General features: G+C 45.2%; 3 protein-coding genes across 5 annotated transcripts; 2 read left to right on the forward strand and 1 right to left on the reverse strand.

Moving 5' to 3' along the window:
* Positions 1-1,324: 1,324 nt before the first annotated feature.
* fzr1b (fizzy/cell division cycle 20 related 1b) lies at positions 1,325-8,003 on the forward strand. Of its 2 annotated transcripts, XM_047590166.1 has the most exons (14): positions 1,325-1,614; positions 1,967-2,146; positions 2,824-2,925; positions 3,063-3,126; positions 3,216-3,343; positions 3,703-3,785; positions 3,889-4,072; positions 4,216-4,281; positions 4,404-4,506; positions 4,892-5,073; positions 5,513-5,746; positions 6,140-6,244; positions 7,162-7,254; positions 7,412-8,003. In XM_047590166.1, the coding sequence occupies exons 2-14, from the start codon at positions 2,069-2,071 to the stop codon at positions 7,451-7,453; spliced, it is 1,464 nt and encodes a 487-aa protein (XP_047446122.1). In that variant the 5' UTR covers positions 1,325-1,614; positions 1,967-2,068; the 3' UTR covers positions 7,454-8,003. The 2 variants fall into 2 exon arrangements, with proteins under 2 accessions (XP_047446122.1, XP_047446123.1); XM_047590167.1 differs by lacking the exons at positions 1,325-1,614; positions 1,967-2,146 and having other exon boundaries at positions 2,838-2,925; positions 3,870-4,072.
* Positions 7,985-16,331, reverse strand: LOC125011128 (importin-13-like). The gene is made up of 22 exons (XM_047590165.1): positions 16,186-16,331; positions 15,899-16,025; positions 15,135-15,260; positions 14,356-14,996; positions 14,142-14,282; positions 13,918-14,059; positions 13,636-13,802; positions 13,256-13,376; positions 12,463-12,610; positions 12,145-12,326; positions 12,030-12,056; positions 11,781-11,915; positions 10,952-11,089; positions 10,774-10,854; positions 10,548-10,685; positions 10,348-10,444; positions 10,218-10,270; positions 10,068-10,134; positions 9,881-9,939; positions 9,474-9,563; positions 9,150-9,337; positions 7,985-8,274 (listed from the first exon to the last, which is right to left on the reverse strand). The coding sequence occupies exons 2-22, from the start codon at positions 15,965-15,967 to the stop codon at positions 8,181-8,183; spliced, it is 2,904 nt and encodes a 967-aa protein (XP_047446121.1). The 5' UTR covers positions 15,968-16,025; positions 16,186-16,331; the 3' UTR covers positions 7,985-8,180.
* si:ch73-344o19.1 (endochitinase A) lies at positions 16,298-23,616 on the forward strand. Of its 2 annotated transcripts, none has more exons than XM_047590170.1 (5): positions 16,298-16,437; positions 17,592-17,864; positions 20,276-20,575; positions 20,659-20,825; positions 22,460-23,616. In XM_047590170.1, the coding sequence occupies exons 2-5, from the start codon at positions 17,726-17,728 to the stop codon at positions 22,502-22,504; spliced, it is 651 nt and encodes a 216-aa protein (XP_047446126.1). In that variant the 5' UTR covers positions 16,298-16,437; positions 17,592-17,725; the 3' UTR covers positions 22,505-23,616. The 2 variants fall into 2 exon arrangements, with proteins under 2 accessions (XP_047446126.1, XP_047446124.1); XM_047590168.1 differs by lacking the exon at positions 16,298-16,437 and adding an exon at positions 16,444-16,837.
* The last annotated feature ends 276 nt before the right edge of the window (positions 23,617-23,892 follow it).

Genomic DNA, 23,892 nt, shown 5'->3' on the forward strand with positions numbered 1-23,892 from the left:
ACTCCATCACTGCTTTTAAAGTCCTGCTTAACGACTACAACCACCAGCACAATAAAGCAGTAAAAGCCATTCAGCAGAGAACAATGACCATCCTGTAAAGAAGACATTATTATTATTTTATATACGCTTTGTTTATCAGTTGCCAACCTAGAGAGTGTCAGAAAGATGAAAAAAAAGACACTTAAATGTACTTTAAAACTGTTCCCCAGATGTTACGTGAAAAGATTTAAGTGATGGATGAACTAAGTGAGAAACAGGAACAAGATATTTATACATAGAAATAGTATAAAGAAGTGTCTAAAAAAAATACTATTAAAGTGCTTTAAAATATTGTATCTGAAATACTTAAATAGATCGGATCAGATAAGACGGATACTTTAAATAAAATTGAGGTTACGGAAATCTGAGAAGGTTTGCATGTAGTGTGTACAGGGTGCACCAGGTCTGCAGACACGTGAGTGTAGGCTGTTTAGTATGTCAGAGGGCACCACGGCACACAGGCCTACGTGCAGCTCAGAGTGCCACCAAAGATGCCATGCCTCATCTCCACTCTACCATGGCAGTCAAAGCCGGGGCAGCAGCGGGCCAGCGTTCCTGCCTCCGTCTCCTATTCAGCGTTTCGGTGGTTCAGACCAGAAACCACACGGACAAAGAGTTCAAAGAGTAAACCTTTATCTGGCTGTTTCGTTTGCTCTAATAAGTGTGCTCTCCAGGGCTGTTACTGGGGGGCTGGAAAACTCACTATCATGAAAGGCAAATGTTGAGAGCTTTGTTTGCTTTGAAGTCACGTTACTCGGGAGCCCTTAGGAGAGCCTGTGATATCAGCGTTCCCACTATATGCCTGACCCACAAACATGTGATGACGGTGCAGATGCAAGATAAATGTGGGTTTTGAGGCTCAATTTAAAACGTATTTGAAGGAGGAGCCGGTACTTTTGGTGTCCCATGCACAGACATGAGGACGTGACAAGCCTTTTAGTTTCGCTTTTTTATTAGAACAGGTAGACGACTATATTTATGAAGATTTTATTTCATTTTATATTTTATTATTATAAAATCTAATAGAATATATGTATCATCAGGTCAAAATGACTACACTTTTAAGAAGCTGTCTAACATCAAAACACATCAAAAACCGAATTTAATTTAAATGAAGAATGTGTATTTTGTCCAATACTAATTCGGCTTTACGCGTACATAATACATACAGTCAATGGAGTACAATACTAAATGTATTAATGTAAAAGACGCTGGCGCTTGTGCTCGCCTGGTAAATTCTTATTCTGTACACCAGCGACACCCCGTGGTCAACCTGGGAACAGTCTCGGTCCGCTCGTCAAGTGCAGTGAGCTTGAGCCGCCAGCGGGCTTCGCTGTTGAGTCGCGCACGGCGTCGGCTGCACGGGCAGAGCAGAAGTCAAGCAAGGAATTTCTGCTCCAGCTGATTCGGTCGCCATCTTTGTCACGAACATAAACAACACAAGCGAGACGCGCTGGCATTCGGACGCGCCGCTGTTATTTGGGAGAGAGCGACAACAAGTGTCCCCGCCGCGGCGCCGATCCTTTCCACCGAAGATGACGGCCGGTTCGGTGAGCCGAGCCACCGTGTGAGACGGTAAGAGCCTGGCTGGGTCGTCAGCTGATGTTTGTTGCTCTGCTCCCACTGGAAATGGGGCTGCTGGGGGGGCGCGGGCACGATACCATGACAACGGTGCGGCTGTCATTAGCGCACCGTGAAGCCTCGAGGCCATTTCACCTTGATTTCAGTCTGTTTATGTGCGAGTAACTCGCCGACAAGTGCAGCCGCGGCTTTCAAACAGCGGAGTTTAAGGCAGCGCTGCCTAAATGTGGTCACACGGAGACGCCAGGCTAGCCAGGCCGTGTGGTTTGTGTTAACCTAGCCCGGAGGAGCTGCTTGTTTGGTTGGTTTTCCGTTAAAGAGTCAAACGAACCCCCTTTCTGCACAGAGATGGGGGTCCTCTGCGGATTTCCTCGCCGGGAGGGAGCGGAGGTTTAAAGGGGGCGGGGAGGGCAGCAGAGGGGCCTTGCTGCCGGTCAGCCCAGAAGAGATGGACCAAGACTACGAGAGACGGCTGCTGAGACAAATCAACCACCAGAACCTGCCCCCCGAGGCCCGCCTGTCCAAGGTGATACACACACCTCCTCAGACTAGACTTAATTCAGAGAAAGATTCAGTCTGTTACAATTCAGAATCTACCACTGCACAAACTATCATACATTTACTGTGACAGTGATGACGGGTCTGACATCTGATACTACTTGTCTGTGATGGTTCTTAGTCATCCAGGTCATGTTAATCCAAAAGGCGAGGCAAGTTAAGGGACTTTTGGTAATCTGCAAAAGTAGTGGTCATCTTTGGGACGTTGGTTAATGAGATCACAATGCTTTTGCTTTCTCTTCCCTTTTAGCCCTTAGAATATTTATAGGTTTAAAGTGAAAATCTCCTGACTCGTCAGAAGTTACAGTTTGGCTCAGTGACTTGATGATATTCTTGAGAGTGAAGGATTTCAGCAGAGGATCGGTTTCACAAAATCTGGGACCTGCTGATTTCTTATTTTTCCTGGCTCATCTCTCTCTCCCATAGGACCACAGGGCTCTGATCAAACCTGCATAACACAGGGCTTTGCACCATGTAAAATGTGAAGTGTTCCTTCCTTCTTTCTTCCCCCCCTCTAACTCTTTTGTTCTGCTGTATTTGGGTTTTACGGGTTTGATTTCCAAAAAAGAGGAAAAAAAATACAGCTGTACTTATTTTTTGAAAGCAGCAGTAACCTTACTGGGTCACCGTTGTGCTCTGTCTCAGTGTCTGAGCGCTACCTGCAGTTCTGTCAGCGTTAAGTCAGGCGACCGCTTCATTCCCACCCGAGCTGGAAGCAACTGGAGCATCAACTTCCACTATGCCAACGTAAGCGGTTCATTTATTTATCATCTGTCCGCTCGGCACGGTGTTCACTTTTCTGGACGTGCTGTCCCTCAAGCACCGTCCGAGCTCGGCATCCAAGGCTAAGGCCACCGCTGACGTGCCCTCCCTTTCTGTTCCAGGAGAACTGTCGCTCTCCCAGTCAGAACCACAAGGCAAAGGACGCCAGCTCTGACTCGAGCAAAGGTTGGAAATGCTTCGGACTATTTTCTTCGTGTGTGTTATCATATTTTCCACCCTGATTCATGTCCCTACCGTCGCTGTCGCCCCTCCAGATTCAGTGGCGTATGCTGCCCTGTTGAGGAATGAGCTGCTGGGGGCAGGGATCGAGACCGTGCCGGACCCCCACACAGACGACCGGCGGCACGCGGTCCTCTCTCAAGACTCTCACAGCCTGTTTAGGGTAAATGCGTTAACCAATGACCATTATAAAACCCAAAACTCACAGTTAGTAAGTTATCTAAAAGTATCCGAATCCAGACATCAGATAGTGGTTTTCTGTTACTAAGAGATTTCTATTCCTCACCCTCATCTGATGTATTGTGCTTTTATTTTGTAGATTAGTAAAACTAGGATACAGAAGCTTTTCTGGCATGAATAAATAATCGGCTTCAGTCGTCTTTAAGTTGTTGATCGGTCACAATGACCAAATCAATACTTAAAAATTCCAACTCTTAGAAATAAAAGAAGCAGCTTTTGCGTTATTTTTTTTTTGTTCCTTATTCTAATTACTGTCCTGCTCCATGTGTTCATCTTCTGCAGTACACTGTCCACACGAAGAGAGTGCCTTTCGATAGCGATAATGAAGTCTCGCCCTACTCCCTTTCTCCTCTTAGTAACAAAAGGTATGAAATATCTGACGTGCTTGCAAGCCGTACATATTTGCTCGGGTCTTTGCCAGGCTTAAATCGCGGTTCTTTTTGTTTTGGGTGGGGGCCGTTTCTGTAGCCACAAGCTGCTTCGCTCTCCTCGCAAACCAGCCCGAAAAATCTCCAAGATCCCCTTCAAAGTGCTGGACGCTCCGGAGCTGCAGGACGACTTCTACCTCAACCTGGTAGACTGGTCAGCGGGCAACCTGCTCAGCGTCGGCCTCGGAGCCTGCGTCTACCTGTGGAGTGCCTGCACCAGCCAGGTCAGAGGAAGGATGTAAAGAGATTAAAGGATGGGTTGAGTTTTGTTGTGTAATTTACCAGCGATAGCCCCCAGGAACCAGGAATGAGTCTGATGCGTCATTCTACGTCACCATTTATTTAATGTCCGTCTTTTTCGTAACAGGTGACCCGGTTATGTGACCTGTCAGTGGACGGAGACTCTGTTACGTCAGTCTGTTGGAATGAGAGGGTGAGAGTGCCAAGAGTTGATGCCGTGCTTATTTATGACGATGCAACAGCACGGAGAATGCGCGTTCGTGGAAAAGATGGCACAGAACGAAATAACCGTTGGATTGCTTCTGGTTCTGTCAGGGAAGTCTGGTTGCCGTGGGAACCCACAGGGGTTACGTTCAGATCTGGGACGCAGCAGGAGGGAGGAAGCTGACTAGTCTGGAGGGACACTCCGCCAGAGTAGGTCAGTCATACCTGGAGCAAACAGGGATTATTTCACCCAGACATGATAAACATTTAAAAATACATTTTGTTTCTTTCCCACTGAGAAAACATTTATTCTTTTTTTGTCGTTGCCCTAGCTGGTGGTTATACAAGCAACCCTAGCTTCTAACCTTTAGCTGTTGCTATCTTTATCTGCGGTTTAACACTGATGCATTCATTTTGAACAACACAATGTGAGTGTTGGGTCAAACGGTTAGTCGACAGCGGAGCGTTAATCGACAACTTCCAACCAATCACAATCCAGAGTTTTCAGTGACAGTGGGGTCTATCATATCAGGAGCACAGGGTGGTTTTTTTGCCATAGTGAAACATGAGAGCCTCCCTTCCTACCCTTTGTGCCCAAGGTGCCCTGGCGTGGAATGGGGAGCAGCTGTCGTCTGGAAGTCGAGACAGAGTGATCCTCCAGCGGGACGTCAGAACGCCTCCCTCAGCTGAGCGAAGGCTGCAAGGTCACAGGCAAGAAGTGTGCGGTCTCAAATGGTCTCCTGACCACCAGCACCTCGCTTCTGGAGGCAACGACAACAAGGTGAGGTAGCCTTTAACTGAAATATCTGATACTTTAAGGCAGCACCTGGTGACTAGTTTAATTAAAGTCTGATCAGACTCACATGTGCCCAGATCGTGTCTTTGCGTTCATTCTACCTGGTGCCCCTAGTTTCAGCCATGTTCCAAATGGTGTGTCTGTACTTTTATATGGTGATGAGCTGCACAGTGTACACGAAGCTGAATGGCTCATTGAGAAGAGCTCTTTTAGGTTGATGGAGAAATTTAACAAACAAACAAAGGGATTGTCTTTTCCCGTACATGTTTGAGGACACACTGGAGACATCTTCAGAAATGAAAAGGTGGATTTTCCACAATATGTCCCCTTTCATCACTGAAAGGGGACAGTGACAATAAGAGTAAAGGCTAAATGAAATTTCATACACTTAACGTTTCCTTACGTCCTTTTGCTCTTCGCTCAGTTGCTGGTATGGAACAGCTCCAGCCTCCTCCCGGTGCAGCAGTACAGCGACCACCTGGCAGCAGTGAAGGCCATCGCCTGGTCTCCCCACCAACACGGGCTGCTGGCGTCAGGCGGCGGCACCGCTGACCGGTGCCTTCGTTTCTGGAACACGCTGACGGGTCAGGCCCTGCAGAGCACAGACACGGGCTCCCAGGTTTGCAACCTGGCCTGGTCCAAACATGCCAACGAACTGGTGAGGAGACGCGCACGTACACTGGATTTACACTACGTGCTACCCTAATCCAGTCTGTACTTACCTAATGGTCCTACGTGTGGTGGAGCGTTTGTGCCTCATCAGTGTGGTACACGGTGTGCGTGACGGTATTTCACCTTAATGATATCAGTTCCTCTTTGATCCGTGGGGCAGATGATATGAATCTTTCTGCACCATGATGAAGGAGATTCTCTAGAAATTGTTGCAATATACCTCTTATATGTGATTTGAAGATGCGTCATGTTATTGTAAAGTAATAATTGACTGAAAAAAACTGTCCCTCACAAGTTGTAGTCATTAAACATTCCAAGAGTTTAGGGGCATCCTGACTTAAAGTCAGTGTCTGTCTGTTTTGTGTTCTTTTGTTTCCAGGTGAGCACCCACGGCTACTCTCAGAACCAGATCCTGGTGTGGAAGTACCCGTCACTAACACAGGTGGCCAAGCTCACAGGACACTCCTACAGAGTCCTGTATCTGGTATGACTCCACCCTCAATCTATACAGTGTAACCAGGTGACAGACACAACACACTCAAATTACAGGAGAAGTGCATTTTCCAGTCATGCCAGTCAAGTGTTCAAGTACTTAACTCGAGTAGATAGCAATATCAAAATATAAAATGGTAAATCTCCTGCATTTAATATGCAAGAATTATTATTAGGGAAGTAAGGCCAACGTTTGGATGTTACAGTGTGCCTTCTTGATTTGGAATAAATTCAAATTTGTGTTTTACTGAGTACAGAAATAAGAATTCCCTATCCAGAACATTTTTTTAATTATTCTTCATGTAAGGCACTATTCAGATCTGGTCTATCCTGAGTGACCTGATCACAGCTTTACTTATATGTGTCCACACCTGGTATTAAAATGTTGATTGGTTTGTTTCTAAAGCCTCCACAGCATTGGACAGTGCTGTTTGTTGTGGGCGCTCTCTGACACGAGAATATGATAGAAGTGATGGAACATAATGAGTTATAATGTTAATACATATCTGTTTATCTGAGTCCTGATGCTAGTATTTATAGAGACACACAAAGCTGAGATTATAACTGGAACCCTTGTTTTGACCTTATGCACGTTGTCACCACTATAGTAATGAACCAATTTAATACGGACAGTTGCATTCGGATCACTCAGGATGGAGGTTAATTAGATGATTTAGAGGTTCATCTCCCCACCAATGAGATCCATTGAAAGCATCATGATCCTAGAGAGTGTTTTTGCGGAGCCTTCAGTTTGCAGAGCTACCACTTATTTCCATGTAGCATATTGTGGAAATGCTGTATTATGCCAACACCGTGCAGGACTTCCTCACATCTCACCACTAGATTAATCACTGTTCCCAGTACGCCCGCTTCATGTTGTCAATCTCTTTTTCCTCCTTCCCGTCTCAGGCTGTGTCACCAGATGGAGAGGCCATCGTCACAGGAGCTGGAGATGAGACGCTACGTTTCTGGAACGTCTTCAGTAAGACACGCTGCACCAAGGTACAGTCGAATTAGTCCGGTGCAGTGCCACATATCCATTATATACATCTGATACTTCGCTTTTTTGACATTACTCGATGACCACTTTATATGTGTATCGCTAAAATTGTGCGTTCAATATTTTTTTGACTCCGTTTCATTTCTTTCTCTTCCCCAGGAATCAAAGTCAGTGTTGAACCTCTTCACAAGAATACGATAGGGAACGGCCCGGGTCTGGGACTGTGTCAGGCTGGGCCGAACATGACATGCACACAATCAACCAAACAGCACTCACGGACCCGACTGTAGACCCCTCTCCTCTCACCGCCACTGCAACAGCTCTCCTAAAATCCCGCTCTTTTTCTACAAAGGATGCAGCCCAAACTTCCAACAACGACTGCCATCGCTCACAGTGACGTCACTAATTTAAAAGAAAAAAAAAAAAGGAAATACACTACCAGTCTATGGTCACCACAAGTTGTCTGGTTATAACATTGGTCTTGTTCTCTTTTCTGTTGTGGAAGTGATTAAGCTGTTTTATTATATATTAGCAGAAGTATACACGTACAAGAGTTATAAGCTATATCATGGTATGACATTTTTAAAAGGTTCTCCTTTGAAGCCGAGAAGACGAGGCCTGGCTGGGGTAAGGCGACGGGGGGTTTCTATATTTTGATATTGTGTGAATAATGATCTACAGAAGTATGCAACAGAACAACAACAATAAATAAGTGAACAAACACACAGTTGCTCAAGCAGCTGCGACAAAGGACGTGTTTATTGATGTGTCGTTAGAAAGACGGAGCAGCTCATGAGAACTGACGAGGCTTCACTTTATCCTCCTATAAACTTGACAAAGCTATTTTATTAAAAACATGGTTCAATCCAAGTATTCCGGTGTCACTTCCTCAGTGAACAGTCCTGTCTGGCGCCCGCGGCAGCTCTGACTAGTAATCCGAGTATCCGGACCCCTGCAGGCCTCGGCAGAGCAGAGAGAACTCCTTCACGATCTCCTTAACGCGACGCTTGTTGGTCTGTTCCCTGGAGGGCAGAAACGATTGGCTGATATCAGAAAGATTGTAGTTGTTTAGCTACGGTGGTGTGTGTCTACATAAGACAGCTAATCAAGATCAAGCTGTATTTGTATTTCCCATGGTACGTGTGTCCGCCTGGGGCCGTCTGGCCTCTGTTACTGCCACCAGTTATTACAAGCAGTTTTTTTTTATTGATTGTAAATCAGAATACTGCTGCAGCAGCAGCACAAACCAGCTGATGAAATGTCACGGAGCAAGCGTGTAAGTGGTTTGTAGTTCTGCTTTTCTCTCCATTGGCTCCTCTGGATCATGCACATACACTTGGGGCTGCATGTTTTCAGACACAATTATTTCTTATTTTGGCTGTTTAGACTATAGTAGACTATGGTAACAACAGATATCCACTTGGCTTTTGAAGAGTTAAAAAAAGGCTGAAGACATATAAAACCTTTTTAAATAACATGCCTGTTTTAATACTTGTTTGTCTTAAGTAAGTGAAATACAGCTCGGTCGGGTTAAGATCAAGTGACTGACTCAGCTGTTGCAGTTATCCACCGTCTTTTAAAGTTGCCAAGCTCATCAGTACGATAATTTTGTTTTTCTGAAAATGTACCAACGGTTGATCTACTACTATAATGTTCCTGTCGTTTCTCCATTGGTGGATTCATTTGCACCTTATGGATGGACCTGAGTCACCCTCATTGATTCCAGACCTTTTACCTGCTTAACTGAAGAAGGCGTAATGAAGGAACACTTAAATTAAAGTGTGCACTTTGAGTACATATTCACTATATAATTATACCATGGATATGTTTTGACAAGCAGCTAAAATCAGTTTTGAGATGTCCAAACACATGTTGAACTATCCACGCTGTGATTTACCGTAGGAGCTGCTGACTGAACGTGTGCTTCTGCTCTGTGGAGACCTGGGCTGAGGGGAACCCTGGCGTCTGTAGCGTTTCCTCCAGCCACTGGGACATCAGTGTTGGACAGTGTCTGTTTAAATTGAGCAGTACCTCTGAGAAGTGCTCCGCCAGACTCAGGCTGCGAGGAGAGCTGCCCCCGACCCCCTGAGGCAAGAACGTAAATATGCAACACGTGAATCAGACAAACAAACCATCCACTGGGCTTCTTTCATTCAGACGGTTGCTCTCCATAAGCCATACAATTGCATCTAATCACATTATTATTCAGATTATTGTTCACCTGCAGTATGGTCTCTGTCAGGAGCTTTCCATCCCTGTGCAGCACCTCCCCAAGCGAAGGCATGTCTTTACAGCGACCCAAGAACTCTGTCTGCAGAAACAAACGGGATCTACAACGACGCACTGCAACCTATACTTCACAAAAGTACTGTACACTCTTTGTTTTTGCACAAGCTCGTATCCTCTGTGTACTTTGCTCTTTGCTAATATCACATTACACACCAGGTACACAAGCAGGTCTATGGATGAAAAATTAAACTTTCTTTTTTTTTGGATTTATCATAAAAAAAGAGAGATAAGAGGTGTTCCCTCTTTATCCACTGTATCAAAGCTTCAAGGAGCCGTTGCAGAGGGGCTGAGGACAAGAATCGCAGTGTGAAATGAAACCTTTTTTCTGTCTCTACTTACAAAGAACATGCTGGCAGCTTTTACTGTGGGTGTTTCTGGAAACTTCATGGACAGAATCCCTGGAGAGCAAATGTTGGTGAAAAGAAAGTTTTTTTTTAATGAAAATTGGCAAATATCTGGAGAAAAAAAAAGATCTCATATCATTGTTCCGTATCTACATGGAGTGTGAGCATGCACTGATTCTCACCGCAGTAAAACAGGGCGTTGACATCCAGCTGCTCAGACAGGTACATGTCAGGCTTCCTTTTGAGAATCTGACAGTCCAGAAGAAAGTTACTGTAGTCAGGCACCGATGAGATCTGATGTGCGTGAAAATGTGCAGATGCACTGAACCAACCTGAGCATGAAGGTGCATGAATGATTCTGCGATGTCAGGATGATCCCGCGGACCTGCCCGGTAAACACAGGGTGAGACGGGAACTTATGTGTTGAAAAAAAGACGGCTTTTATCCGCAGCCTTACGTTACCTTGGTGAAATATGTTGAGAGTGGTGGATGTCAGCACTTCAATGAGGCCCCTGATGTTAGATGTGTGGTGCTCCTCTCCAGCAAAAATGTGCACCATCTTAAAAAAAAAAAAAAAAACAGTCAGACTAACGTGTGACCCCAGGAGCCTTCATTACACTCAGAGGGATAGTGTTTTTTTATATATATATATATATATATACCTGACGTGCCAGGTCCAGCGCCGAGGCTTGTGGGAAGGCGCTGTAGATCTGCCCCAGCATCTCGCTCAGCTGAGCAACCATGGGCCCGAAATCGTGTAGGAGGGTCCGGACCGATTTGTCAAAAACCCCACACACTGCCTGGAGGGGGGCAAAAGAGAGCGCTGTGAAAGTGAAACCACGCACAGGTAGATCATCCATGCATGCAGTAAAGACCCTCCCACATTACCTCTACCACCTCTGAGTCATGGAGCCATTTGCTGAGGATGGTCTGGATCAGAGCGAACACTTGCTGCAGCACGACTACAACCTACATTTTAAACAAAAAGCAGGAAAAACGGGGGGGGGGGGGGACATTTAGCAACATGTTTTTATGGCAGTTACTACGATGAGTTGTTTATTCTCACTGGGTTCTGTGACGGTGTGACTCGGGGACTGGCTTCGCTGTCCGAGCCCTCTGCCGGTCTGTTGATGTCCAGGGTAGTGAAGAGGCTGGACAGCATCCCCAGGATGTGGATAATGCTCTGTTTGTTGGTCTGACTGGGCTATAGGGAGAGGGAGAAGGTAGATGAGTCTGACATGCTGCACAGTGAAAGCTTTGTGTCTAATGTGGGAGCAAATTTACAGCCATTAACGCAAGGAAAACTGCGTCAAATGCTGCAAAAATACTAAAAAATCTGCTGCTGTGAAAGGAAGCAACTAGTGACTAGGCCAACAGGGCTTCAGATACAGGCCGTGTCGATTGGATGTACTCTACTGCACATGTTTCATTGTTTTATGGCAGTTTGATTTCATGTGAGAGATTTTTTTTTGTCAGTGAAGCAGAGAGGGACACGACTGGAAAAGTTTACATCACTCGTACTTTCCTTCAGGATTCAACAGCACTTGACTCAGCGTGTGTCACCACTTGTGGGGTTGTTTGTGTCCTTCAGGAAGATAACCACATCTCATGTGATTCTGTTTCCCATGCTCACTCAATAAGGTGCGTCTAACCCCTCTGCTCAACCCAAGCAATTTAACTGGTGTATCTAATAAAGTGTAATAGAGTATATGTTTTTAAAAATCCCATTTTATATGTGATTATTGCTTATTTGGGTATTTAGAAGAGATATTATAGATACCATATTTTTGGGGGCCTTAATAACGTTGATGTACAACTATAGGAATAACAGATATTTCAACATATTTTGCACTCTTAAATCCCGTAATTTAAGTGCAGTGGTGTCCTTTGTTTACCTCCTGCTGGGACAGTGTATCCAGCTGCTGGACGTGAGGGGTGATGAGCGAGTGCAGTCTGCCTAAAATCTCCTCCACTGGCAGGGAGGACAGCAGGAAACCCAAGGCCTGCATCAGCCACATGCACTGGCTGCTCTGCACACATACACGTGCATACACAAAGATACATAATACACTTCATAAATGCTGTCCCCAAAGATGAGACTAACGCAGTGATGTGTTAAATGGAGCTGAGGCCTGATTACTCACCTTATGGATTTCTTTTACCAGCACATCCTGCAAAGATACGCAAAGAAAAAAAAAAAAAATCACATCGCGATACAAAATGCACATGGAGCTGGGAAAAGCTTTGAGGTTGTCTGACCTGTGACACGATCAGGATGTCCTGAGCGTAGGGGCCGAGGTCGAGTCGGCACTCCCTGCAGATCCTCTTCAGTGTGGAGACGCTGGACACGGACAGCTCTGGCTTCACAAGGCCCTGGAGCACCATGGGTAAAATGCCACCCAGCATCACCGGGTGATCAGCCAGCCACTCAGCCAGAGAACCTGGCCGACAGCATGGAAGATGCATGTTGTGTTATACAAACATTTTGTAATACGTGTCATAGAATCATTTTAAGAAACATATTTCTCTTCCATTTTAAACAAGGAGACACTGGTCAACAGGTGTGCAAGTGTGTACCTATGGTGTACATGACAGTGTCCGCCAGCATAATATTGCTGATGTTGATTCTGGGGATCAGACCAATCAGACCAGGAATAACATCAGAGTAGTTCACGTCTATGGTCTCTGCTATAGACTGGAAGCCGAATAACAAGGCCTCAGTGTCCTTGACATGGAGACAAAGAACAATGTCTAACGTTAGATCAGGACCGCCGCGCAGGAGACACACAGCCTCCAGTCACCAAACAAATACAAAGACTCACAACAGCACATTTTCTGTGTAGAAATCCCAAACATAGGAAACGGCTCTTGTCACAATAAGACCTCTGTCACACACATCTTCATCTTTAGGATTTTCCAAGAAGCATATTAGAGTTTATTGAAGGGTTGACACAGTAAAGGGAATTGAGATGTAGGATTTATGAGTTTCAGGAACGGGGAAGCTCTCCAGCCTCACAGCTCTAAGGTCTAATTTTGTCTTTTAACTTCCTGTCTGCACTGACACAGGGAATCTGATCAGTTCAGACTGACCTCTGCCGCCTGGGATTGGCCAGTTTCTACATTTTAGCAAATCTCTGACCAGTTAAATTTATGATGTGCAGAGTGAAGGATTGACAGAGAACATCAGCTGCCTTGTAATCGCTCTAATTATCCTGCACAGCACCGAGGTCAGCTTGGTTTATTCTAGCCGTGGTGAGAATGTGTTTGTGATGTGGCTTTAAGGAAAAATATGATGCCGCAACAGAAGATGCTAACTGTGAGGACAAATTTTCACACCAGATGCCTCAGTGGGAGCTGGTAATTACTTTACCTGCCACACCGCAGACTGCTGGGGGTCCATCAGCTGTCTGCCCAGCCTGTCGTACAGGTTACTGAGCAGCTCTGCCCCCAGCATTTCATACACATACATCAGAGTGTCGGAGATGTCGACCCTGGAAAGCAGAGCAAACAAAGCTACATAGTTACATTGACCTACAGTCTCTTAAGAGCCAAAAGTGAAATCTTGGCATGCTAAAACTAAATTAAAATCATATTTTTGAATAGTCAGAGTACAGTGTAACTCCTCTGGCATGTTTGCCCCTAAATTTTAATCCTTTTAAGGACCTTTTTTGGAAAGAAAACTACAAAGTTTCCTGAACTTAAATCCCATTTTGGAGCTCCGGCAAAGCTTACATCAGTTTCCTGTTTTACCTGTAAATCCTAAACTGCTCTTTGTCATCAGACGACCAAGAGTCGTACTCCTCCTGGGAGGGATAGTGGGATTTATGCAGCAGCACGTCCACCAGCTGGAAGTAAACCGGCCTGTAGACCTGCAGGTAAACTGCCTGCTTCTCCTCCTCGAATGACAAAATGTCATCCTGGAAAGTCAAGAAAAAAGAAGGGAGTGAGTTTATCAAGATCAGTTTATTAGTCCTTGGAAAAAGATAAACAAGAGATATAAAAGGAAACTCTACAGTAAACCAGTGTCCATACCTGCAGAGTGTACCAGAAGGTGAGTGTTAGGGAGCTCGTGGTCTCACTGACCGGGTAGTGTCCGGGGATGCCCGTACAGAACAGAATCATGTTGACCAAAGCCAAGTATTCTTGCCAGTGATCCACCTGTTCCAACAAAACCCTGCCGTACACAAACACATTAAGACACAACGGACAAATAATGAAGCTTGGTCATGAGATGGTGCCTGTGCGTGTGTGTGTACCTGGAGTGTGTTTCCCCCATGGCAACGGCAATGCGACAGACACCATGTGTGGTTTCCATGTCCCCATCCTGAGCTGCCTTCTTCAGCTGATCGTAGAGACCCAGCACCAGAGGCATCAGGCTCAGCAGAGCATTAATGTACCTGCACACAAACGTTCTGAGTCAAACACCTATGAACTGAGTGTCGCCCAAACACCTTCTGATCTGCTCCTCACCTCTGGCAGTCAGGCTGTGAGATGGCGTTAACTATCGTCTCCACAGCTGTGTCAAACAGCTCCGGGTTGGATAGTGCAGTGAAACAGTCCTGGACCAGTTCCTGGCTTTCCCCAAACGGCACATCCAGCGCCACCCAGCTAGACAGACAGCGGAGCACCTTCTCCTTCACCTGATTTGATGAGTCCTGGCTTTGCAGGAGCTGACGCAGCATTGGACACACCACGGCCCACTCGCCGATCAGAGCCTCCCTCAGCTGGCCGCGGCGAGCTTGAGCCAGGCGGCTGCTCTGGAACTCCTCTGGAAGGACGGTGAGAAGCTCCAACAGAGCAAGGCAATGTGCGTGAGGGTCCTGAGAGGCTTTTGCGCCGTCGCCGTCTCCAGAATCTGGTTTCTGGGGCTGGAAGGCCCTAACCATGTCCGCCACCGGCTGGGACCAGGCCTGGGGAATTAAGTTAAGAGCCATGGAGGCCAGAGCTACACACAGACGAGTCAGCACCATTTTAGGCCCAGAGGAGAAGTGCAAGATGTGGGAGAGAAGCTGCACCCTGAGGCCCTCGTGCTGGTCTGAGGGGAGGTCGCTCCAGTGGCGGGAGATCTTGGTGTGCAGGGTGCTGGCGCCAAAAAACTGAACCTCTGGTATCTGCGAAGAGACACGTTCACACCATGAAGACACTGCAGCGGATGGAAAAATGCTGATTTGAATGTAGCTCTGGACTGACATTCTTTAAGTAAAAATGAGCAGCGGTGGAGATTATGGAGCAGAAACACAACAACACACCTTGTCAGGGCTGAGCAGAGCCCAGCAAAACTGCCACGCCTGGGCAGAGGCCTGGGCCTGGGTCAGCCACTTCTGGGCCACATTCTTATGGTCCATGTCTGGATCGAAGTAGAGCTGGTAGAGAGCCTGGAGGAAAGACGACAGAGTAATGCATATGGAACACTTCAACAAAGCAATCGGTTAGTGAACACTGGTGAATACTGATTGAACTTGCATTAGCTATCAAAAACTGCATGTATGTCTCCCCCTGAGGGAAACACTGTTCTTCATTATGCAACAGTTTGCCGCTGCACACACAAAGGTCCAGAGGCTCTTGGTGAGATCTTTAAATAGGCAGAGCTGCATTAACAATAACATTGATAATTACCAATGCTGGATGACCAGTTATCTGAATAGAGTTGAAAAATGCGTTGTCATGGCAACTAATCCAAAGCACATGGTGTTAGTTATTATTAGGACAGCATATGCTTATAGCTGGTATCATGTTACAGAAGGTCCAGTTGGCATAATCTCCTTGTGTTAAACTACAATTACCAAACCCCAGTTTTCCACTGCATAAAAGTTGCTGTTGTCTTACTGTTGTATCAAATAATTTCAAATTAACACAACATTAGCTACTAATGCGATAATTACGCTTTTAGGTTTTAATTGTATGTTTTATTAAATTTTGAGAAACGTGTGTTTTTATGGTGTTGCGGTGGCTGCAGGGCTAATTCAAGAAATATTCGTCAATGAAAGCAGCTGATTATTGATCAGTAACTCACCGACTCCACATTCTCCACCGTTAACTCCAACTCCACCGGGCTGACTGCCGGTTCGGCTGGAGGCTCCATCTGGCGCAATGTGAAGGTTCCTTCCGGTCGCCCCTGCCTATCCTTTACGAATCAAAGCCTGGCCGGTAAAAAAGAAAAAAAAAAAAGTAATGATTATAACGTGGTTTCAGCGTCCTCCAGCGTGTGTCAAATCGCGTTGACAAAGGACGCAGCGGGTCAATCAGCTGTTCATACAGTACACATGTGGGCAGTGCGCTCGGCCGTGACGACACACTGACCTCTGTGTGGGGTCTGAAAAGTTGCGGGCTCGCAGCAAACGCTGACACACATTCCGCCGCCACTTGTTGATGTCTGCAAATCAGTTTTCACGCGCGGCTCTGCGATAACAGATGATGCGGTAAAACTTGCCCGGCACGGATCGGCACAGTGCGCGTTCACACAGCTCTCAACAGGCGCTCCTGACGCAGACAGCTGCGCCTTGACGCACTGGCATCCGATTGGAGCAGAGGAGCAACTGCGACTGCGAACTGGTGCGTTTCAGAGAATTAGGTTGAGAGATGGGTGAGTCTAAAACGAAAAGCACGCAGGCTAGAGGCGAGGCGTGAGTCGGCGGTGGCATCGGTGACATGTCTGACTCTTTGGCGCAAGTGTCCGTGCGCTGATCCCACCGCCGCCGCCGCATGTCATGCAGCCCGCCATGCAGCCCCACCCCTACTTCTCTTCTGCCCGACTCCCTCAGGATATTTTTAGCGCTGATGATGTGCCCTGTCAAATCACGTAACGGAAACAGCCTCAGAGCTGAAGAACGGAGCTGCTGCGGAGGGCTCGTTTTTATTGTGATCTGCAGCAGGGCGCCGGATGAGATGGAGTTTGAAATTAATTTGGTGTTTTGCGTGCTGGCGGTGCTTACCGGCTCATCGCAGGCAAGAGGTAGGGTCTCATCGTCGGCGTGTGTCTTTGTGTTTGATGCTAGCAGACTTGACATCCTGCTGACGTGAGCTGGACTCCTCTCTGGTTTGGCACATGATGCTCTCATCCTATTCTTCTGAGAGAAAGTTCACACGGAGCTGCAGGTTTTCATTTATTATCATTAAATCATGCTTATTTCCTTTATTAACTTTTTATATTTCACCCAAAGCCTTAGATGTGATCATTTGGATTATTATTCTGATGTGCGTACCTCTTTATTGTGTTACTTTTTTACGACATACACCTGATCAAATCAGTTTTATACAAATATACAGGCTAACATCAGAAGTCAGCGGTGTTCTAGTTTATTAATGAATAGTTGATCAATGGTGACCGGTCTTATTTTGCAGAAATGCATAAATAAATAAATAAAAAAAATGGATAATAGTAACTGTGTCTGGGTCTCCAGCTGAAGATGCTTTGCTTTTCCTGGTTTTTTATGTCAGATGTTTGGACATTGGAGCTGCAATTATGGTCGGTGGTCATAATGTTATGACTGATTGGAACACACAAATATATATTTCCATACATATATGAGTACTTCTTGACCATGCAAAACTATTAAACCCAAACTGAAATAAACCTCTGGAACCCCATTCTATCTATGACACATACGTCAATAATATCCATCACCTGCATCTCTACAAATCATGAAGAAACGTGCCCTACAATGAGTCAAACGTCTCTTTAGCAAGACTGATGTTTTATTTTGCAGGCCAGAGCAGTTCTGTGCCTCCTGTCTTCACCTCGACCGACCTCCTGCCCATTCACGATGGAGCATCTCCTGACCTCAAGACGGAGGATCCTGGACACGAAAGCCACCAGCAGACACACAGTAATCCTCCAGGGATGAACGGAACGTCGAGCCAGGCCACAACCTTTAGTCATTTAGAGACCGTGACCGAGGTGTTCCCCGCAGGCTCTGCAGCACCTTCACCCCAGCACTCAAACACATCTGTCGTCACGGCCGCCCACCTCAGCACCCCAGGTAATCAACTTTAGATGCCTCTTTTTATCATAATCAGCTCTGAACCTGTGACTACATTTCATGCATAGTTCTATAATTTTGCATCTATAATTTTCCACTCCAGTCTGTTGACTCTGTCCAGACTGGAGCCTTAAAATAAAACATCCCACACACTAAACGCTGCCTGTTTGCAAACACAGACTCTCTTTTCGCATTCGCTTCCAGTGCCAGCGGCGTTCCAAGAACACAGTCCTTCTGTGACCCCTGCATGACTGCACCAGGTTTAAGACTTTGTATCGTAACCTGATTTAAGAGAGAGATTCCCTTTTATAGCTCAGATAAATATAACCCCCTCTCAGCTGATCCCATGTTTCCTCATTGAGGAGCACAGGAATAACAAGCAGCGTGGCATGACGTCATCCAGATCACACTCCCCTATTCCCCTGTGCCCCCTGTTGTAAATTCTCTGCCCTTATAGAGAAAGTTTCTCACTTCCAACGCTGAAAATATCTTCACTGGTTATGTTTATTCTCCTTCAAATCCAATCAACATAAACATTTTTGTCTTTTAAGCTTTTTGTCCATGGTCTGCTCTCTATTTTCTCATTCCGTACTGATGAGCTGCTTAACGCAACCACATGTACCGAACACAGGAAAAGACAATGAGCTTTATGTATGATTATTGACAGAGACAGGAAACCATCATGAAAACATTTAAGGGATGACTAGAAATGGTTTTCACAACTCCTTGATTATTTTCTCACTTCACTTTTATTTAGATTGATTCTGCAAACCGGCAGAATAACATCCTGAAACAGCATCCCAAATGATTTTCAAATCCAGCATTTTACTTTTATTTTGAAATGAAATCGAATGAAATGAAAAGACCTTATTTTCACTGAAAACAGGTTAAGACAATACTGCGAGCAACAAATTTAAAAGGTATAAATAAAATGCAACAGTCAGCCATTCACAACACAGAAAAAAAAACACGTTAAATATTAAATATATTGCTCAGAAGTGTAAACATTAGGGTATGTTTTAGTTTTTTACAGGTTTTAACAGGTTGCTTCAGGAACAGGAACAGCTCTTCACAAGGTTTTTTTGTATGCTCATATCTGTGCTGTGTTGATGACCCATTGTTGTTGCCTTCTGATCAGCCCCCACACTGTGAGGCAGCATGTGAGGATGCTCTCTGCAGCAGAGCGCTGCAAGGCCACCAGCAGCTTATTACGCAAGCTGTTCTTCTTTGGGACTCTCAGGAAGCTCAAGCGCTGCCGTGCTTTCTTCACAACAGCTGTCGTGTTAATTGACCAGGAGAGGTTGGTTCCAGAGATGTGGGTTCCCAGAAACTTGAAGCCGTGAACTCTTTCCATACAGGCCCCATTAGTGAGGATGGGAGGACCGTCGGCCATGCACTTACTGAAGTCCAGAAAGACCTCATTAATGTTCTTAGTGCTCAGGATCAGGTTATTTGCGGGGCGTCGCAAAATCAGTTTATGGATTGTGTGTCCTGAAATAGCCAGGCCATCAAAACACAATGCACTAAAGCCACTGTGACTAGACTGGTCACTAAGTTTAAAGAGGTGCTGTCTTTACACACGAAACTCATCAGCTCACTAAACGCAAGCACTGCTCGGCCTCTGAGAGCAGAACTGTACATTATGGGTAGAAGTTGAAGTCATCAAGGTTATTTCAGCTTTGCTTATAGATTTGAAATCAAAGTCTGCACTCAGAATGGAGGCAGGAATTAAACGGGCCAAGTATGACGTAGCCACCATGATTATTCTTCTTGGCTTCTCAAGAGCTACCTTTAGGAAGCAAGGAGGGCCAGTTGACAGACAATGTTCAGTTGAATTATGGGACACGTAGGGTCCATTATATTAATTAAGTCCCTTGCTCGTAACTCCTCCAGCATTGGAACTCCTGTATAAATATGTGGAGTGCCCCTTTAAATCTACAAAGCTCGCTAGTTAAGACTGTAGCATCAGGTATTGAAGTGTTCCATCCAATCCAGATATTTACCTGATTTAATCCTGACACTTTAAGCTGAGACTTGAGTTCCAGATGGTGGAAAAGGTGTGTGTGGATATTTGTTTTTGATCTGAATCAGTCCCTGCAGAACTAGAGCAGAACTGCAGCAGTGAGCACAGGGCGACACCCACCACTAGCACCCCTATTATACTGTTTATGTGATGCATGAAAACACAAACATCGTGTGAAGCAGGTCCTTTTTAACAGGTTTTCTAGGCATTGTCAGACCAGATAAGTAAGACCTGCAGACCAGGCAAACATTACAGACAGCAGACTTAACGTCAGCTGGAGAGTGGTGTAGGGTTACCCTGAGTGCTCTGGATAAGGTTCACTTCCTTTGAAGCATTTTGTGTACTGTTTTGAATTGACACAGCACTCCACTCACATCCCCACTTTCAGCTGCCGCAGACAGCCTTTCATCAGCACCGACTCTTCTGAGCACGACCCCTCTGCAGAGCATCCCAACTACTGAGGACAGCACCCTCCTGACCAGCCTGGCCACCTTTTCATCTCCGTCAACCCACACAGAGCAGGATGCCAGCTCCACAGCCCCCGCCTCAACCACACAGCTAGCGGCTGAATTTTTGACAACCACCGCCACGCATGCTGCAGGGCGCCGCCAGACCACAGGTCCAGGCCAGGGCCTCACAGGGCCAACACACCAGGACGTTCCATCTGAACTCAATGTCGGGGATGAAGGTAAGGTGGCAGATGAGTGACATTGTGTTTAAGCCTCTTGTATTGAGTTAAAATGGATTCATATCAATTTGTGTGTCACGCAGAGCTCAAGAGGTCCCACCTCCGCTCAAACTCCCCTCTGGACCCCCTGCTGGCTGGTCTGCTGTCAGTGTTCATTGTCACCACTGCCATCGTATTTGTCGTTCTCTTTCTCAAGTTTCGCCAGAGGACAAACCACCCAGAGTTCCATCGGCTGCAGGACTTACCCATGGTAAGATAAAGTGAAACAGTTTCACAGAAAAAGGATGTCAATAATATACACAGGTCAGGCATAACATTATGACCACCTTCCTGATATTGTGTAGGTCTCCCTTGTGACTCCAGAACAGTTGTGACTCATCAGAGAATGGACATGGGCCTTCTGAGGGTGTCCTGTGGTGTCTGGTAATATAATGTTGTTAGTGGGAGCCTTGGGGTCCTACGGGTTGAGGGGAGGGGCCTTTGTGGATCATCCCACAGATACTTGATCAGTTTGGAACTTAGTGAATTTGGAAGACAGGTCAACACTCTGCAGTGTTCTTCATGTTTTCTTAGTTGTTCCTAAACTGCTTTAGCATGTAATCCTGCTGGGGATGACTGCTGTGTGTGTCATTGTTATGGGTTGGGTTGTGGCTGGTCTGGTCTAGTTGGGTGGTACATGTCTAAGTAACATCCACATGAATGCCAGGTCCTAAAGTTGACTAGCAGAAGATTGTATTGTCACAAGGTGGCCAATGTTTGGTCAGATGTGAACTTGGCATATTTGTGGGGTACCTCAGGGGTCCATGCTGGGTCCTCTTCTGTTTTTATTTACATTTACATGTTATGACAACATTGGATTGTCACAAAATAGTCAATGTTATTTCTCAGTGGTTTTAATGTTATGCCTGATGTGTATAAAGCTCAGTTTACTTGTCATCAGCATCATTCTCAGTCATGTGAAGCTGAATATTTTCTTCTTCTGTTTGAAACCAACAAGGCATGGATGGTCCAATAAAAAAAAAAAAAAAAAAAAAAAACTGATGCATTGTGAGAAATGTAGGATTTTATCATTTCTAGAGCTTTACCCATACTAAATGTGAAGTTAACAGGGCTTCAACTGCAGCAATATTTCAAACACTCTACAAACAAATGTCTCTTGGAAACCCTCAGAATTTTAAAATAGTGAGCTTCATATTTATTGGTGCATGCCCAAGTCCACAAGACTTTTGCCCCGGCTCATTTTAAAAATCAGCTGTTGAGTACTAAAATATCAACAGTGAACAAAGAGAACCTTCCAGTTTCCAGTTAGAATGAGTTTTATGTCAGCCAGCAATGACTGTCTGCAAGAGCAACGGGGACTCTGTTGGAAGTTGTGGCACAGAAGGACAGACTTATGCAAGTAACTAATGTTTCATTCACCTTGTTGTTGTGTAATCAAGAATTAAATTGAATCTATGAAGTTTCTGATGTTCCAGGAAAAAAAAAAAGGAATTCTGCATTCAGAGGAAGAAATTGTTCAACAGCGCAAATTTGATTACTCTTGGTGCAGGCTTTCTTGTTCACGGAGTGCTGGAAACAGAGAGGGAGCTGAGGGTCTGTAGATATACACTACCAGTCAAATATTTGGACACACATTCTTTTCCATAATACAAATGTAATTACTCCCATCGCCAGATGGGGGAGACAAACGTACTACATACAAGGAAAGATTGTCAGGGGTGGAACAGGCACAGATATAAAAAACTCAACTCTACCAGTTTGTGATATATCTTGGTAAAATATGTTTTGGACTTATTACATAACTTCTAATCTGTATACTTTGTAACTCTGATGATTTATTTGATGCCACAGTAGAGATTATCCTATTTTAATGATTTCCTTCAGGATGACCTGATGGAGGACACGCCCCTTTCCAGGTACACCTACTGATGGAAAGCTCCAGTCCTGTCACTCACTCCCACTCCTCCACTAAGAGAACAGAAGTAAATCAAACACCAAAGGAAGACCACTTTGGATGTGAGCAACACCTTTACCTGGAAGCATCTCTCCTGATGAGTTTCCCCTTGTGACTGAGAGTTCAGTGTTAAAATGGGAATCTGTTTAAATGGTAGGTTTCAGGGTCACTTCGGCTTTCTTCTACATTCCCTTTATCGTTCTGGAGACCTTCAGTCTGGTGGTAGGGTTTAGTTTTATTTTTTTTGTCTCCATGAATTCATAGCACCGCTGCACCTCTGACTCCTTTACATACGCACAGCACTTTAATGTGGTAGAAATGGTCACACTGCCCTCTAGGGGACAGCTGAGGTAATGTGGATCAAGGTGGCATGAGGTCATCCATGGTATAGTAGACAACCTCAGGTTATAAAGAAACATGGAGACTGAGTGAGGACATGAAGTGCTTTGGAACAGATGAGAAAATGAACCTTAAACAGTGAAGGAATGTTAATTATGATCCCTTAGGTGACCAAATCTTAGCAAAGTGCACTTTTAACCAAATTGTCTTAAAAGCTGAGGTCTCGCAGAAAGTCTGTGCAAAAATGAAAAGAAGCCATATCCTTGGAACAACAGAAATCAGCCATCTTACAGTAAAAGCCTCTCAAATGTATTAACCAAGCCAACCCCAATTATAAGTGGAATATATTTATCGTGGTTAGAGGTGCTATGGAGCTTGTAACTTCATGGTCTGATGCTGGTATATAAACCTTGAATTTGGTAACTCTGTTTTTGATAGTGAATGTTTAATCCAACAATGAGATGGGACCCTGCTGCTCTAAAGTAACACTTTGAGTAATGTTAATGTTGTAAAAGTCATATTTATAAAGGATGAGACAGAGAGAGCACCAGTGGAGATTTAAAGGATGTTGTTACCTGTATCTACATTAGGTGGAGAACCATGCAAACGTGCTGGATCGGAGCTGTTGTATCAGTTTAAACCTCGTGTTACTTTGCTGTCAAGTTAAACAGTGATGTAAGATAATATGCCACTGAAATGTTGAAGAACTTATTTCCCATTTGATAATAAAACAGAAACCACTATTAAACCCCATGTATCATGTATTTAAGAGGGTGGGATGGTGTCTGAACAACTGCAGCAGTGATGTGTGGGTGAGCTCTTAAGCATAAGCCTGTACAATACTTGTCAAATGTGATGAAGTAGTGGGAGTGTTTTTGGCACAAAAGCTCGGCACTGTTAGCGTGCCTGTCCAGACAGGCAGCGTGGACAACTGATCAATTACTCAGCGTAAAAAGAGAAAACCCCTCCCTTTACATAAACACACATCAATAACTCACATATTCAAAGAAAATCTCAAAAGACT

The sequence above is a fragment of the Mugil cephalus genome, chromosome 7, assembly GCF_022458985.1.
Source record: "Mugil cephalus isolate CIBA_MC_2020 chromosome 7, CIBA_Mcephalus_1.1, whole genome shotgun sequence".
NCBI lineage: Eukaryota > Metazoa > Chordata > Actinopteri > Mugiliformes > Mugilidae > Mugil > Mugil cephalus.

Bases quoted from the DNA above. Each gene is read 5' to 3' on its own strand.
- fzr1b (XM_047590166.1), top strand. From the start codon at position 2,069: ATGGACCAAGACTACGAGAGACGGCTGCTGAGACAAATCAACCACCAG. The intron at 2,926-3,062 runs GTAAGCGGTTCA...TTTCTGTTCCAG, and splicing joins TCAACTTCCACTATGCCAAC to GAGAACTGTCGCTCTCCCAG. The intron at 3,127-3,215 runs GTTGGAAATGCT...TCGCCCCTCCAG, and splicing joins CAGCTCTGACTCGAGCAAAG to ATTCAGTGGCGTATGCTGCC.
- LOC125011128 (XM_047590165.1), bottom strand. From the start codon at position 15,967: ATGGAGCCTCCAGCCGAACCGGCAGTCAGCCCGGTGGAGTTGGAGTTA. The intron at 14,997-15,134 runs GTGTGTTGTTGT...GTCTCTTCGCAG, and splicing joins CTCTGCTCAGCCCTGACAAG to ATACCAGAGGTTCAGTTTTT. The intron at 9,564-9,880 runs GTAAGTAGAGAC...TTGTTTCTGCAG, and splicing joins AAGCTGCCAGCATGTTCTTT to ACAGAGTTCTTGGGTCGCTG.
- si:ch73-344o19.1 (XM_047590168.1), top strand. From the start codon at position 16,588: ATGTCATGCAGCCCGCCATGCAGCCCCACCCCTACTTCTCTTCTGCCC. The intron at 17,865-20,275 runs GTAATCAACTTT...CCCCACTTTCAG, and splicing joins CGCCCACCTCAGCACCCCAG to CTGCCGCAGACAGCCTTTCA. The intron at 20,826-22,459 runs GTAAGATAAAGT...GATTTCCTTCAG, and splicing joins GGCTGCAGGACTTACCCATG to GATGACCTGATGGAGGACAC.